This window comes from Acomys russatus, chromosome 3 (assembly GCF_903995435.1).
Source record: "Acomys russatus chromosome 3, mAcoRus1.1, whole genome shotgun sequence".
Classification (NCBI taxonomy): domain Eukaryota; kingdom Metazoa; phylum Chordata; class Mammalia; order Rodentia; family Muridae; genus Acomys; species Acomys russatus.
In genome coordinates, this window is record NC_067139.1 from 59,946,808 (window position 1) to 59,962,381 (window position 15,574).

The window sequence follows — 15,574 nt, forward strand, 5'->3', positions numbered from 1 at the left end:
TATATTTAAGGAGATGTAAATTTGTGGTTTCAATTTATATGTAGCAAATTAAGACAAATTACATCTCTAATGCTGGAATTTCCAAAAGAAAAATATAGCATGAACAACCAAAATTTGGGACAATTTAATAATATAATTGAAAAAGTAAAACATGGAGTATAGAAACTCCTTTAATTTACAGGAGATCAGTTTGTTCAGGGTAGTGTGGCCATATACAAAGCTCCTTTAATTTAGGAATACCATACTACAGTTGGAAGTTTTCTTTTCTCCTTTTTTGTATAATTATTTGCTTAATACATGTCCTCTACTGGGAATTATAAGCTTCATAAGGACAGAGACCATGTCTTTTAAACTAAGTCCCACCCCATATCTAGCACGATATCTGTTGTAAACACTCAAGATTTACTGAATGAATTAAATTTGGGGAAGAATAGATGAATTCTAAAATTAAGTGTCAATATTTTTCCATTTTCAACATCTAAATTATTTTACATAGAGAATAATCAAAAGAAAAAATTATTGTAAACATTTTAAATTCATTTAACAGATTGACAGGAAAAGGACTCCAAAGTTTAACTTCGTTTAGAGCAGTGGTTCTCAACCTCCAAATGCTGGGACTGATGTTGTGGACCCCCCACCATAAGCTGTTTCATTGTTACTTCATAACTGTAGTTTTACTACTGTTATGAATTATAATACAAATTTCTGACATGGAAGATATCTGAATTGCAACCTCTGTGAAAGAGTCGTTTGAATTCCCTAAGGGGGTTGTGACCCATAGGTTGAGAACCAGATTTAGAGACTGAATAATGAAAAAAAATTATTTTGGTATTCTGGTGCTGTGTTAACCTTTAAGTCATAATAAGCATTGTATTTTATAAAAAAAGAAATGTGCTTAAACACTGTCCTAATTACTCAGTGATTTGAGAGAACAAATAGTATGGAATCAAATTTATTCTGTAGTATCTGTTGTATGGAAGGTTAATAATGGATTAGTAATAGATAAAAATATAGGTTTGAATTAGCTTTGATTTCCTCCCTTACAAGTTTGTGATTGCTGTCTTTAAACTCCTAAGTTTACTTAGCTCTTTCTATTTATAATTGGTTCTAACATTACACAGGTTCTAGCAAAAATGTTACCTGGAACAGTAGAGGTTCTGTAAGATGACCATCATCTTGAGAGTTCAGGTTTGGTGGCACACACCTGTGATCACAGCACTCAGGAGGCAGAGGTAGGGTGAGCAGAAATTCAAGAACAAGTCTCAAAATTAAAAAGAAACTAAAAATTATTTTTGAGCAGTGTTGTAGGCAATCTTTTCTACTCAAGAGATTTACCACAACATGGAGCCGTGAAAGTCTAGAGGTGTCCTACCTACAGTGAAGAAACTAGTATTGTAGGGGTGTTCAGATCATACTCGAGCACAGAGTCTTCTTTATCTAATACTCATCAGCATTCTTGGATAAAAGAATGTTACATAAATTTGTTTTAGTTTGCATATCAAATTATCACAAAACCTTTTGAAATCTAGAGAGGTATTGTCATTGCTGTAGCACGGTGAAGGTCTGGGTGGGGAAGTGGATGGTTTTATTTGGTGTTATAGGCCAGCTTTAAAGAGGTTCTACAGCACAGAGCAAGCACAGTGTAATGGGTAAAATGGTGAGCCGGCTGCACAGACCCAGTGGATTCAAGTGTCACTTCTTAGCTGTTTGGCCCTGGTAACCAATTTATGCTTTCCCCCAAAATGCTGAGCTGAACACTGTTAATTGAGGATTTAAGTGGAGAGTAGTAAATAAGCATGTTAGCATGGTGCTTTATATAAGGTCACTGTTCAGTAAATTCTAGTCTTTCTGTCCTTTCAAGAAACAATGGAGGGATCTGTAGCTTCTTCTGGGCCTCAGTGGATCAGCTTGTATTGTTAATGACTCCATTTTATTGCTGAGTTACCTGAATGTTATAACTGTGCTAAGTTAAATGTCCATACCATATTTTTAAGTAAATATAAGCATCTTTTCACTTACTTATGCTTATTTATTTTGTTTGTTTTTTCAAGGCAAGGTTTTTCTGTGTAGCTTTGGCTGTCCTGTACTTGCTTTGTAGACCAGTTCACAGGGATCTACCTGCCTCTGCCTCCCTGAGTGCTGGCATTAAAGATGTGTGCCATCGTGCCCGGCTACTTAGGTTTATTTTTTTAAATCGGAGAATGTTTTCAAGTGGACTGAATTCAAGGGTTAAGTGTAAAAAGCCAGATTTGACTGGTTATTTTGGGAAGACAAAAGTGTAGCTATATGATCTCCGTGCCAAAAAGAAGGTTTCATTCTGGCTTCAAGTCATCTTTAAAAATTAATAAATTCTTTTAACTTTTATTGTTACCTCAGTGATAGATTGGGCAAGCTTCCATTATCACCTAAACAAAAAGCTACATTTTCTAAATGGGTACGACCAGAAGATCTCACCAACAATCCCACAATGATCTACACTGTATCCAGTTTTAGCATAAAGCAGGTAAGCATTTATCTTGTGTAATTTTCAAGGAAGTTGGCATGCTAAGGAAATTTGAGCCTAGATTTGATTTTTCTTAGATTGTATATATTTAGGTGCATGAGTGTAGTTGCAAAATTTTCTCATCCTTCACATTATTTTCAGCTTGATTTAGTAGTAATACCTGTAATCTCAGCACTCACGGTTCAGTGCCATATTGGGCTACATAGAAAGTTTGAGACCAGTCTGGGCTGCATAACAAGATTCTTTCTCAAAACAAGCCAAAAATTTGTTAATTTTTTTTCTTCTGAGATAGCATTTTGCTGTTTCCTGAGCTGGCCTTAAACTCAGTAATCTCCAGCCTCAGACTCACAAGTAGCTGAGATTACAGGTGTGTGCACCATGCCCAGTACGTTCCGCACATCTTGGCTTTACCGTTGAGAAAATTACTATATAATATGAGAAACTGTTCTGAGCAATTACAGATTGTTTTCAGTACTGGAACTGAATTTAAGATCTCATACATGTTTCCTCCCCCAAGACAGGGTTTCTCTGTGTAGCCTTGGCTGGTTTGGACTCACTTTGTAGACTAGGCTGTACTTGAACTCACAGTGATCCGCCTGCCTCTGCCTCTCAAGTGCTGGGATTAAAGGTGTGTGCCACCATGCCCGGCTTAAAAAATTCTTTTTTGTTTATTTTATGTATATTGGAATTTTGCCTGAACTTCTGAGAGAGTTGGATCACCTGAAACTGGGGTTACAGATAGTTGTGAGCTGCCATGTGGGTGCTAGGAATTGAACTTGGGTTCTTTGGAAGAAAAAGTGGTGTTCTTAACCACTGAGCCATCTCCTCAGCCATGCTAAGCAATCACCATATCACTTAGCTACAGCCCCAGTCCCAGTTATAGATTTTTACATTTGTAGATGTGAAACTTGAGAATTATATTTCACCATTGACAAGGAGATAGCTATAAAAGACTTATTTTTTAAGTATTTAATTATTGGAGGCTAGGGAGTTGGTTCAGTCAGTGAGGAACCTGTTGCAAAGTATAAGGACCTGAGTTTTCATCCCCAGAAGCACATAAAAGGTCAAGTGATGGTTTCCTGGTCTACAAAGTGAGTCCAGGACAGCCAAGGTTACACAGAGAAACTCTGACTCGAAAAACCAAAAAAAAAAAAGCAGATGTAATGCTGTAATGCATAGATAGTGTACAAATGTCGAAATTACATGAACAAAAGAATGTGTTGTTCTTATTAACAGACAATAGTATCAGATTGTTCCTTCGTGGCATCATTGGCTATCAGTGCAGCTTATGAGAGGCGATTTAATAAGAAGTTAATTACCAGGTAAATGTTTGTGTTTGTCCTTTATATAATTGTTACTAATTAGGAAATTAAAAGTTAGACCATATGCAAGTACAAGGCGGACATTCTCTGAGTATTATGAGTATATGTTGCAGTCATAATTGGATTAAGCAAAATATGTTATTAGAGTTCATTTAATTCTTAACTTTGTTTGGTTTTGGTTTTGGAGACAGGGTCTCTATGTTGCCTGGCTGGCCTGGAACTGACTGTGTAGACCAGGCTGGTTTTGAACTTACAGAGATCCACCTGCTTCTGCCTCCCTAATGTTGAGATTAAAGGCTTTTTTTATTTTTAACTTTTAATGTGGCTATAGGAAAATAGAAAATTGGCATATACTAATGTTGAGTCTAACAGCTTTAAAATGTATTGAAATGTTTCTGATTTTTTTTTAAGTTATATGAAGTTTAAAATCAGTCAGTGTAATTATAATCATAATTTTTATTTAGCTTGTTCTAAGAATAAAAGATAAATCAGACAGTCCATAATTTCAGTTATTTGCCATATAAATAAGCAATTTGGAGTGTGCTTGGTTTGGTGCAATATATTTTAAAAGAAAATTGGTAGTAAAAGTTCTTACAATGTCTCACTGTATACACATTTTTAAAATGTGTATGGATAGGTATTTTGCCTGCATATACATCTGTGCACCACTTGCCATTTGTGCAGCTTTGTATTTCATTAGTTCCATGATCATGTGTACTGTGCCCTTAATCCATACATAAATACTGTCCTGGCCAGGAGCGGTGGCACAGTGGTCTTAGAGACTAGATGAGGGTACTGGGCCGCCTGGATCTGGAGTTACAAATGGTTGTTAGCCACTATGTGTGCGCCTGGAACTGATCCCAGGGCCTCTGCAAAAGCAACAAGTACTCATAAGTGCTGAGCCATCTCCCTAGACCTCATATACTTTTAATTTTATGTAGCTTTATCAGAATTGTACTTAGTGCCTTGTGATTTATTGAAATGGTGTTTACTTCTTAAAACCAATAATAAAAGATAATTTTAATTGGCTTAAAATATATCTACTTCGTATATGGTTTGTTAAAACATATAGTTAAAAATTGAGCACTGTATAGACTGTAGCTCAGTTAATTAAGAGCTTGCTTAGTGTATACAAAGCCCTGGGTTCCATCCCCAGTCCTGTATAAAATGGCCATGATGGAGCACATCTATAATCTTACCACTCTGGAGGTGGAAGCAGGAAGAAGTTCACAGTCTTCCTTTGCTGGATAGAGAATTAGAAACCAGCCTGAAGTCAGCCTAAGGTATGTAAGACCCTGCCGCAGGATATTGTGAAAAGTTAAGTTCTAGCTTATGGCTTCAGAAACTATTCCCTAAGTTGAGAGTGGTGGTGCCACTAGGAGGCTGAAGCGGGAGGATCATGAGTTCTAGACCAGCCTGGCTACATAGTGAAATCCTATCTCAAAAGGAAGACCAAAACCAAGAAATTCTTAATATATTAAAATATCCTTATGTTCATTTTTATAAAATTGGGAAATGTAACATAAAATCTTACATATTAGTTGATGTTGAATATTAGCATTGATATCTTAATTTCTATTTTCCTTTCCAAAAGCATAATTTACCCACAGAATAAGGATGGCGAACCAGAGTACAATCCATGTGGAAAGTATATGGTAAAACTTCACCTCAATGGTGTCCCAAGAAAGGTGAATGTCTCTCTTTTTTTTCTAAATCCCTACTTCCACTTCCTCTTTCTTCACCTCCTCACCTTTGAATCTTGAAGGAAAACAACTAAGAAAAGTTGACTGTGTAAAGATTTTAAAACTCAGTTTAGTTGATTTGTATTTGTGATATGTATACATACTACTGCCAATAGAATAATTTGTTAGTGCTAGGCGTGGTGGCGCACGCCTTTAATCCCAACACTCAGGAGGCAGAGGCAAGTGGATCGCTGTGAGTTTGAGACCAGCCTGGTCTACAAAGTGAGTCCAGGACAGAGAAACCCTGTCTCAGAAAACCAAAAAGAAAAAGAATAATTTGATAGTAATAAAAATACAACCTCTTACAAATATAAAATTTTGTAAAGATTTTTTATTTTGTGTGCACACACACTTGAGCAAGAGCCATATGTATGCAGGTGCCTATGGATGCCAGAAGGAAGTGTCAGATCCCCTGGAGCTAGAGTTGCAGGGTTTTGTGAGCTGGCTGATACTGAACTCTGGTCCTCTGGAGGAGCAGCAAGTGTTAACCACTGAGCAGTCTCTGTAGCCACATAAAGAATCTCTTCTTATAGATAGATAGGTTTCATTGTTTTGCCCAAACTGCCTTTAACTGATCTCAGGTGAGCCTCATGAGTAGCTGGAGCTGAACATGCTTTGCAAATACCTTATGCAAAGTTCTAATAAAGAATTACTAATGAGGCCCGGGCGTGGTGGCGCACGCCTTTAATCCCAGCACTCGGGAGGCAGAGGCAGGCGGATCACTGTGAGTTTGAGGCCAGCCTGGTCTACAAAGTGAGTCCAGGACAGCCAAGGCTACACAGAGAAACCCTGTCTCGAAAAACCAAAAAAAAAGAATTACTAATGAATTAAGAAAAAATTTTTGAGACTGAGGCTGAGACAGGAAGATAGCTAAGTAGAGGCCAGCCTGAGCTACATAGCCTGTTTTGTTGTTGTTGGTGTTGGTGTTGGTTTTTTTTTTAAAGGTTTTGAGGTAATAATCTTTGTACTATTCTTAGATTAAAACTCTTCTTTTATCCCGACGTCTTGTGAATAATTTGTAATATTAATTAGATATATTTTTGTGGTGTTGCTTGTTCAGTTACTTAAATATATTTTTTAGCTATAATATTGTACTTTTACAATCATATATAAATCTTTTGTAGAGTTAAATCAAAAATAGCAAGGCTCTTATAATTTTAATGTATATACTGGAATGTATAATGTATAATGTACATACTGGAATCTCTAATAATTTTGATTTTTTTATACACACACATATGTACACACATAGCTCATGTGTAACTAGTGGCTTACTTGTCAGTGAGATTAGCTTCTAAGACTAAATAAAGACAGTGTATTAAAATGATGAGCATTGATGGGCAGTGGTGGTGAATGCCTTTAATCCTGGCAGAGGCAGAGGCATGTGGATCTCTGAGTTTAAGCCAGCCTGCTCTACACAGAAAAATACTGTCTTGAAATACCAAACAAACAAACAAACAAACCAAAAAACCATGAACATTTTATAAAGCTTTCATTATCTTAATAATAGGTATATTGTGTTCATTATCAATGCAGAATTATTCTATTAATCTTGAGATTTAAAGATATTTTGCTTTACTTAAGAAAGTTAACATTCTCTTTCTGCAGGTAATAATTGATGATCAGTTACCTGTTGATCACAAAGGAGAATTGCTGTGTTCTTATTCCAACAATAAAAGTGAATTATGGGTATCACTTATAGAGAAAGCATACATGAAAGTTATGGGAGGATATGATTTCCCAGGATCTAACTCAGTAAGTCATGAATATGCATTATAGATACACACTTATATATATATTTTTTTTATTAATTTATTCTTGTTACATCTCAATGTTTATCCCATCCCTTGTATCCTCACACTTATATATTTTAAAGTTGAAAAAATAGATGTTTTTGTTTATGGGAAAAAACAGATTATCAACCCCTAAGAAATGTGCTGTTTCCTTATGGTGAGGACAATACATTGGGTAAATTAAGTATCCAAAAAAACCTAAAATATATATGTCTGCTGTTACATTGAGATACAGAGCTGTGTGTTTTTCCAGGTCAAAGGAGAGGTGGGTATCATATTGATATTCTTCTGTATATCTTTAATTGGAAATTAAGGTGCAAGGGATTGTTTCCCAGCCATCATTAATAAAACCTGTAAAAATCAGACTGTGTGCCAGGGTCCTTCATTTGCATGAAATAAACTATTAGATTTAAGCCATGAATTAGTCAAATTAACATAACTCTAAAATTTTGTAATAATCAGCATGTGGCCTTAGAAGTGGCCTGACTTTCCTAATTGTGTCTATATGTCTATTCTATAACTATACTATAGGGCTTTCAAAGATTGAGTTAGTGGGTGATCCCATAGCCCTTGGGAGGCTGAATTATGAGGATTGCTGCAACCTGGAGGCCAGCCTGGGCTACATAGTGACTTCAGGATGAGATATAAGACTTTCTGTGTGTAGAAAACATAAATTAATAAATGCAAAGCATCCATCACTTGTACCTAATGTGTTTCCTTGTCTAATAGGAGTTCTTCATTTTTTAGGATCTTACAATGCAAGAATGTAAAGATTGTACTTCCCAGCCTACACATTCAGTTACTATGTTCTTTCAGATAGTTTTAGTTTAGCTTTGTAATTCATTATACTTTTTTTCTTTTGTTTTTGGTTTTGAGACAGTCGCCCTGGTTATCTTGGAACTGGCTATTTAGACCAGGCTGGCCTTGAACTCTTTTTCTGCCATGCCCACCTAATTGCCAGTTTAAATTCAACTTAGAGAAAGAGAAAACAGGAATGTATGTAACATGAACTACCTAACTGTAAAACTCACTATACAATAAATAACTTGTCATTAAAGCAATCTTTTCCGTTGCATTTTGAATTTTGCCATATTTATCAGTTTAAAAAAAAATCTTTTATGAGGCTGGATAGATAGCTCCACAGTTAAGAGCATCCGTTACTCTTGTAGAGGACCTGCATTCTGTTTCCAGCCCCAAACATGCCAGTTCACAGCTGTCTGTAACTCCAGTTCTAGAGGGCCAGTGTGTCTTTGGGCCTCCATGGGCACCAGGCACATGTGTGGTACACAGACATTCATGCAGGCAAAATACCATATACACTGTCATAGTTAGGGTTATGAAGAGACACCATGACCACAGCAACTGTTAGAAAGGAAAACATTGAATTGACTGGCTTCCAGTTTCGAGGTTTAGTCCATCGTGGCAGGAAGCACGGCAGCGTGCAGGCAGACATGGTGCTGGAGAAAGAGCTGAGAGCGCTACATCTTGATCTGAAGGCAGCAGAAGGAGACTGTGGGCCACAATGGGCTTAGCTTGAGCATATGAGACGTCAAAGCCCGCCCTAACAGTGACACACTTCCTCCAACAATGCCACACTCCTCATAGTGCCTCTCCCTATGGGGTTGTATTTTTTTTTCCCAAACCATCACACACATAAAAATAAATCCTTTTTAAAAATTCTCTTAAGTTTAGAGCAGAAAAGCAACTTCATCTTCAGATTTATACCTATCAAGATCATTATCCCAAATCAATGATCTTTAATAGCTCTCCTGAGGATTTTTTTAACAGCCCGAAACTACTGACAGCTCTGAAATGTGTATATGTTTCAGAATATTGATCTGCATGCTCTGACTGGGTGGATACCGGAAAGAATTGCGATGCATTCAGATAGCCAGACTTTCAGTAAGGACAGTTCATTCAGAATGCTTTATCAAAGGTAATTGTGTCCGCCTCTTCCTTGGCTTTCACATTCCCCTCCCCGCCTCTCCTCCTTCCCTTCTTCCAGTGAAGTAAATAAGGCTGTTTAAGGGCATCCTGTGGTATTTATGCTAGAGGTCGCAAGGCTGTCAGCTCTGCTTCTGTGAGCAGTGTAGGTGGGCCTCGAGCACTGAGTGCTGGGCTCACCTCTGCACACACTCCCTCCGACAGCAGCAGTCACTGGCAGTTACGTGAAGTAGCTGTCAGCCTTAGCGATCCTCAGTAGTGGGCACAGGCAATCCAGGTTTTAGAAAACTCAAAGTAATTGACTCTGGAATACTGATGTGGAAAAATCATTTGCTCCTACTACTTACCAAGTTTGAGAGAAGAGGGGGAAAGGAAGTATTGAGAGTTTAAACTGTAAGTGGATAATTTATATGGAGGTACTGGGAAATTCTCTAAATAATGACAAGCATACAGTATCAGACATAGGAAACCTTGGAGAAGTAAATTTGGTATTTCACATCTTCATCCTTATAAGCTGAAAATTTAATATTTAAATTTCTTCACTGATAAGTTTATGCCTGAGAATTAAGTTGTCATGAGAAAAAAAGGAAAATAATTCATCTGTTAGAATAGCCAGTTTTTAAAAAGATTTCAAATTGGAAGTTTTCATGTAAGCCAGTAGACAGTATAGGAAAGATGATGTCATCTGAGATTTCAAATGCATCTTCTTTTAACTTCTTGTCTTGGCGCCTTTGTAGATTTCACAAAGGGGATGTCCTCATCACCGCATCAACTGGAGTGATGACGGAAGCTGAAGGGGAGAAGTGGGGCCTGGTTCCCACACATGCGTATGCTGTTTTGGATATTAGAGAGTTCAAGGTTACGCCTTATAATTTTCTTTTATTTTTTTCTTGATTGATAAGATGTTATGTATTTCAATGATGCTCAAACTTTGAGAGCCATTCTACTAGTGTGAGTAACGTGGGTTCTACCAGTGTGAGTAACATGGATTCTACCAGTGTGAGTAATGTGGGTTCTACCAGTTTGAGTAACGTGGGTTCTACCAGTGTGAGTAACGTGGGTTCTACCATTGGAAAGTAGGAGATGGAAAGGTGGAAAATGAAATTCAGTGATCGTACAGATAATGACAATAGAGCAGGCATGCCATTACACATTTTTCATTTCCAAAGAAGTTATACAGTTAGGGCTGGAGAGAGGCTCAGTGGTTAAGAGCACTGGCTGCTTTTCCAGAGGACCCGGGGCTCAGTTTCCAGCACCCACATGGCAGCTCACAATGGTCTGTGACTCCAGTTCCATGATCTGATACCTTCACACAGACATACATACAGGCAAAACACAAGTGCATATAACATTTTTAAAAAATCATTTAAAAAAGTTACCACAGTTGAGATGAATATGCAGCTCTGAAGATCCCAGGTTGCTCTAGGGTATAGAAGATAAATATCTGTGAAAGGAAAAGTAAGAAGATGGCTAGAAATTAGAGATGCCATGGGTCTGTGTGCACATGTATTTCTCCTCCTTGAAGTCTTTGCATGCTATCAGGCCTTTAAACCCTTTCTCAGTATGTCCTTGGGCTAAAACATCTTCAAATGTGTGACTTTATTACTTCTCAAGTTATAGTTATATTTAAATGAAAAACTGATGAGTTCTCTGCAGTAGAAGATACAAGTATTATTAAGTACCTGTCCTTAATAGAATAGAGAGACATGATCATTCAGCAACAACAGTACCCATTATTTGCTAATTAAACTAATGAGGTATTAAGTTGGCTCATAGAAATAGGTCATTTAGCTGCAGGGTATAATCCAAGAAATTTGCCTGTGATTTTGTTGTTAGGCAGACATGAAAGTGTACTTACAGAAGCCTAGATGATATGGTCTATTACACAGCTAGGCAATATTGTGTCTGTCTGTCTGTCTGTCTTGCTCCTAGGGCCTTCAGGAAGAAATACGAGATTAAATCAAACCCAAGAGAAAATGGCGCAACAGGAGACACAAGATGTGTGAAGCTATTGTTAGTTTAAGGCAGCAGCATATTTGCCTTACAGTTTTACAGTTAAGGCTTTTTTTTTGAGACAGGGTTTTGCCGTGTATCCCAGGCTGGCCTTGAACTCCTAACCCTTCTGCCCAGCCTCCCAAGTACTGGGAATTCAGGTACGTGCCACCATGCTTGGCTTTTGTTTTTCTTTCCCAGTAAGAGTATATTCTAAAATAATGATTAAAAAAAACACAGGGAGTGTATAAACTAGTGCCATAAATATTCGTCAATATTTGGTATTTTTCACTGTACATAATTATATGTGCTATACTATACTCTTTACAGTTGACAGTACATGCACAATAGGTGGTTTTTATAAGGTTCACAATAAAAGAAAAACAAATTTTTAAAAAAGTAAAATTCCAGAACTCAAGAGACAGGATAGGAAGCAAATTAAAGGCTAGCCTGGCCTACATAGTCAGTCTGTGATATGTAATAAGACCTTTCAGGGCTGGAGAGATGACTCAGTGGTTAAGAGTACTGACTGCTCTTCCAAAGGTCCTGAGTTCAATTCCCAGCAACCACATGGTGCCTCGCAACCATCTATAATGTGATCTGATGCCTTCTTCTGGCCATAATAAATAAATCTTTAAAAAAAAAAAACCTTTCAAACAACAAATATGTGGTATTCAACAGTAATAACTGTTATTCATAATATTTTGGCCAGCGATTGTGGTGAGTTCAGTTCTAAACAAACAAGCCTCCTAGTTACAAATGTGTGTAATGCACTCTGATATTAAGATGACTGTGCTGTCACTAGGCAGCAGGAATTTTCAGATCCATTATAGCCTTATGTGACCACTGTGGTACACAAGGTCTATCTCTGGCCAAATGCTGTTGTGACACATGATTGTATAGGGATGGAAGGTAGTATGCACCTGTGCAGTGGTTAAACTTTAAGGCTTCACTGGACAATGCAGCTGAGTGGCAGAGACTTGACCAGCAGGCATGAGGGCTTAGACTCACTCCTTAATCCTTGGTAAAACTTTATGCTCTCAAGGCTTTATGAATTAGGCAGGATTCCAACCCCAACTATATTGTATAGGACTGTGTATTTCTTTAAACATGACAGTAAAATTGACTCCTTAAAGCAAAAAGTAAAAAAAAAAAAAAAATTAATGTAGAATAGAAAAACCAAAAAGTGTACTGGTTTTAGAATTGCAGTTTTCTACACACAGGAGTGCTGTAGTTAATGGTTACTATCCAAATGAGCTGTTTTTCTCGTTAGAGCCTGCTTTGAGGTTGGTGTCAGTGCAGCGTGAAGAATGTGGTTTAAGTTTGGATAGTGAAACAACAACCTGGTTACAAATTAGAGCCATTAGTTGCATAGTTTTGATTTCTTAATAGTGATTCTGTAAAGACTGTGACATTTTATTGGAGTATGTGTAAACAGAATAAGCTGTGGCCAGTGGTAGGTTTCTTCACCACTAATGCTCACTTTCAAATTGCAGACATGTAGCGTTATTACCCAGCTTGAGCAGGCTCCATAGCCTGGAAAGCACCCTGTTTTAAGTTTGTATGTGAACTTGATGCTGTCAGAGTTGATCTTTGCCCAAAGCCTTGATGTGTGTTAAAAGTGAAACCTTTAATTAGTGCTCTTTGTATATAAGTTTGACCCTTTGTTGGGCTCATCCTTTATTGTATGTATGGTTTTATTTCATCTTTGAAACACTTATTCAAATCTGACTTTTCTTTCTCCTTTTTGTTTTTTCTCTTTTCTTTTTCCTTCTATTTTTTTCTTCTCCTCCTCTTCTCTCCCCCCCCCCACGCCCTTTTTTTTTTTGAGACAGGGTGTTACTGTGTTGCCCTAGATAGAGATCTGCCTGCCTCTGTCTTTGAAGTGCTGGGATTAAAGGCACATGCTACCATGTCCTGCCAATTTTGACTTTCTGCCTATAAGACTTCTTTTCACAGATAGTCTTTTTTTTAAACTTTATTTATTTGTTTATTTTTTATTTATATAGTGTTTTGCCTGCATGTACAGCTACACCATCAGATCTCACTATAGATGGTTGTGAGCCACTATGTGGTTGCTGGGAATTGAACTCAGAACTTCTCAAAGAGCAGACAGTGCTCTTAACCACTGAGCCATCTCTCCAGCTCTCACACATAGTCTTAAAGCTACAGTATCATTTGTGACTTTTTTCACTTAGGATTTTCTTATATTAATATATTCCTAAAAGTGTGTGTGTGTGTGTGTGTGTGTCTGTGTGTGTGTGCGTGCGCACGCGTGTGTATCTAACATACTTGCATGCTCTATGATCTTCATTTCAGTTTCCCATCCTCCTTTGGGTCATTTCTGTGGCTTCTCCAGGAGGGAATGTTCCATAGTTTACTCTAAGGCACATCCATGGTTCAGTCCACACATCTAAGGCATTCTTAACCTATCTAAGGCTTTCTCCTTTGCTGGAAATAACTAGAATTGGGATGTTGCAGCATATCTCAAATTTTCTAAAATTCTCTTGCATCTCTTCCTGTGTTTTGGGCCCTTTAAATTGCTCTTTGAGTTTATCAGTGAAAATCTGTAGCCATATGCCCTCGATTGTTTCTAATGTCTGAGACTGGCCTCTGAAAAGTGTACCAGATTTCTCTACTCCGTTATGGTCCCCTTTACAAGGTGTTAATGTTAAGAGCTGATACTCGATAGGTAATCAAAGTCCATTCTAAGAGTACTATAACTATCTATAGATAGATATGAGTATACAAGAGTGTAGTAGATCTATCTGTTGTTAATCTCTTTGTTTTGTTTTGTCTTTTAATACAGGGGCTACGGTTTATTCAGTTGAAAAACCCTTGGAGCCATTTACGCTGGAAAGGAAGGTACAGTGAAAATGACGTGAAGAACTGGACCCCAGAATTGCAAAAGTATTTAAACTTTGATCCCCGGACAGCTCAGAAAATAGATAATGGTAAATATCTCTGTAACTTTGATGCCATTTTGGGAGTGTGAGGGGTCCTTGAGAGAGATGGAGAGAGAAGAGAGGGGGGAGAGAGAGAGAGAGAGAGAGAGAGAGAGAGAGAGTGTGTGTCTGTGTGTGTGTGTGTGTGTGTGTGTCTGTGTGTGTGGTCCTTGAGTGTGTGTGTGGTCCTTGTGTGTGTATGTGTGTGTGTGTGTGTGTGTGTTTGTGTGTAGGCCATAATTCAACATCAGGTATCTTTCTCTATTGCTCTCCACTGAACAAGGAGCTTACTGGTTGGCTAAACTGCCTAGCCAGCAAGACACCAGGATCCTGTCTTTGCCTCCCCAGCACACGCTGGCATGCCAAGCTTTTATTTGGATGCTGGAGCCAGAACTCAGCTCCTCATGCTGATGCAGTAGGCATGTCACTGCCTGAGCCATTTCCCCAGCCTATCTGTATATTTTTATGTCTTGCCTGTGTATATATGTGCATCACATGTGTGCAGGCCTGCAGAAGTCATAAGAGGGCTCCAGATTCCCTGGAACTAAGTTAATTATGCGTGGGAGCCACTGTGTGGGTGCTGGGAACCAAACCCAGTCCTCCCCAGGAGCAACAACTGGACTTATACATATAAGTGTTTTGCCTGCTGTGTGTATCTGTGTGCTATGTGTCTGCTTGGTGCCCGTGGAGGTGAATCCCTGAAACTGGAATTAGAGAGAGTTGTTAGCTATCATGTAGGTGCTGGGGTTGGATCTGAGTTTTCTGCTGTGCAGCCAGGTGCTCTTAACCACTGAGCCTTCTCTCCAGCTTTATTTATCACTAAGATTTTTTTTTTAGATTAACAGAAACATTTAACTTTTAGGAATATTTTGGATTTCCTGGGATGATCTTTGCCAGTATTATGATGTAGTTTATTTGAGTTGGAATCCAGCTCTTTTTAAAGAATCAACTTGCATTCACAGGTAAGTTTTTATACATTTTAGAGTATGCTTCATAATATTCTCTACATTTGAAATTTTTTTGAATTTTAAAAATTATGTGGAGAATGGGAATGGGGTTTTTCACATGAGTACATGTGCCTGGGAGACCAAAAGAAGGTGTTGGATTCTCTGGAGCTGGAGTTACAGGCAGTTGTGAGCCACCCATTGTGGGTACTGGGAACTGAACTCAGGTCATCTATAAGAACAGTACATGTACTTAACCACACGCTGTCTTTCCAGTGCTTGTTCTCTACACTGAAGTTTTCAAATACAGTGATCAACCCAGGTCATCTACAAGAATAGTACATGCACTTAACCACACGCTGCCTTTCCAGTGCCTGTTCTCCACACTG

At 38.0% G+C, this 15,574-nt stretch overlaps 1 protein-coding gene across 4 annotated transcripts in view; it reads left to right on the forward strand.

Annotated features, from left to right (window-relative positions):
• Capn7 (calpain 7) overlaps positions 1-15,574 on the forward strand; it is a 38,142-nt gene that overhangs the window by 15,456 nt on the left and 7,112 nt on the right. For 3 of the 4 annotated variants that reach the window (XM_051141560.1, XM_051141535.1, XM_051141543.1), the window contains exons 7-14: positions 2,377-2,503; positions 3,740-3,825; positions 5,420-5,513; positions 7,176-7,322; positions 9,190-9,296; positions 10,042-10,162; positions 14,106-14,250; positions 15,104-15,203. In XM_051141560.1, the coding sequence (XP_050997517.1) occupies positions 2,377-2,503; positions 3,740-3,825; positions 5,420-5,513; positions 7,176-7,322; positions 9,190-9,296; positions 10,042-10,162; positions 14,106-14,250; positions 15,104-15,203 (927 nt within the window). The remainder of the gene's footprint in view (positions 1-2,376; positions 2,504-3,739; positions 3,826-5,419; positions 5,514-7,175; positions 7,323-9,189; positions 9,297-10,041; positions 10,163-14,105; positions 14,251-15,103; positions 15,204-15,574) is intronic. The other variant, XM_051141551.1, reaches the window with a different exon arrangement.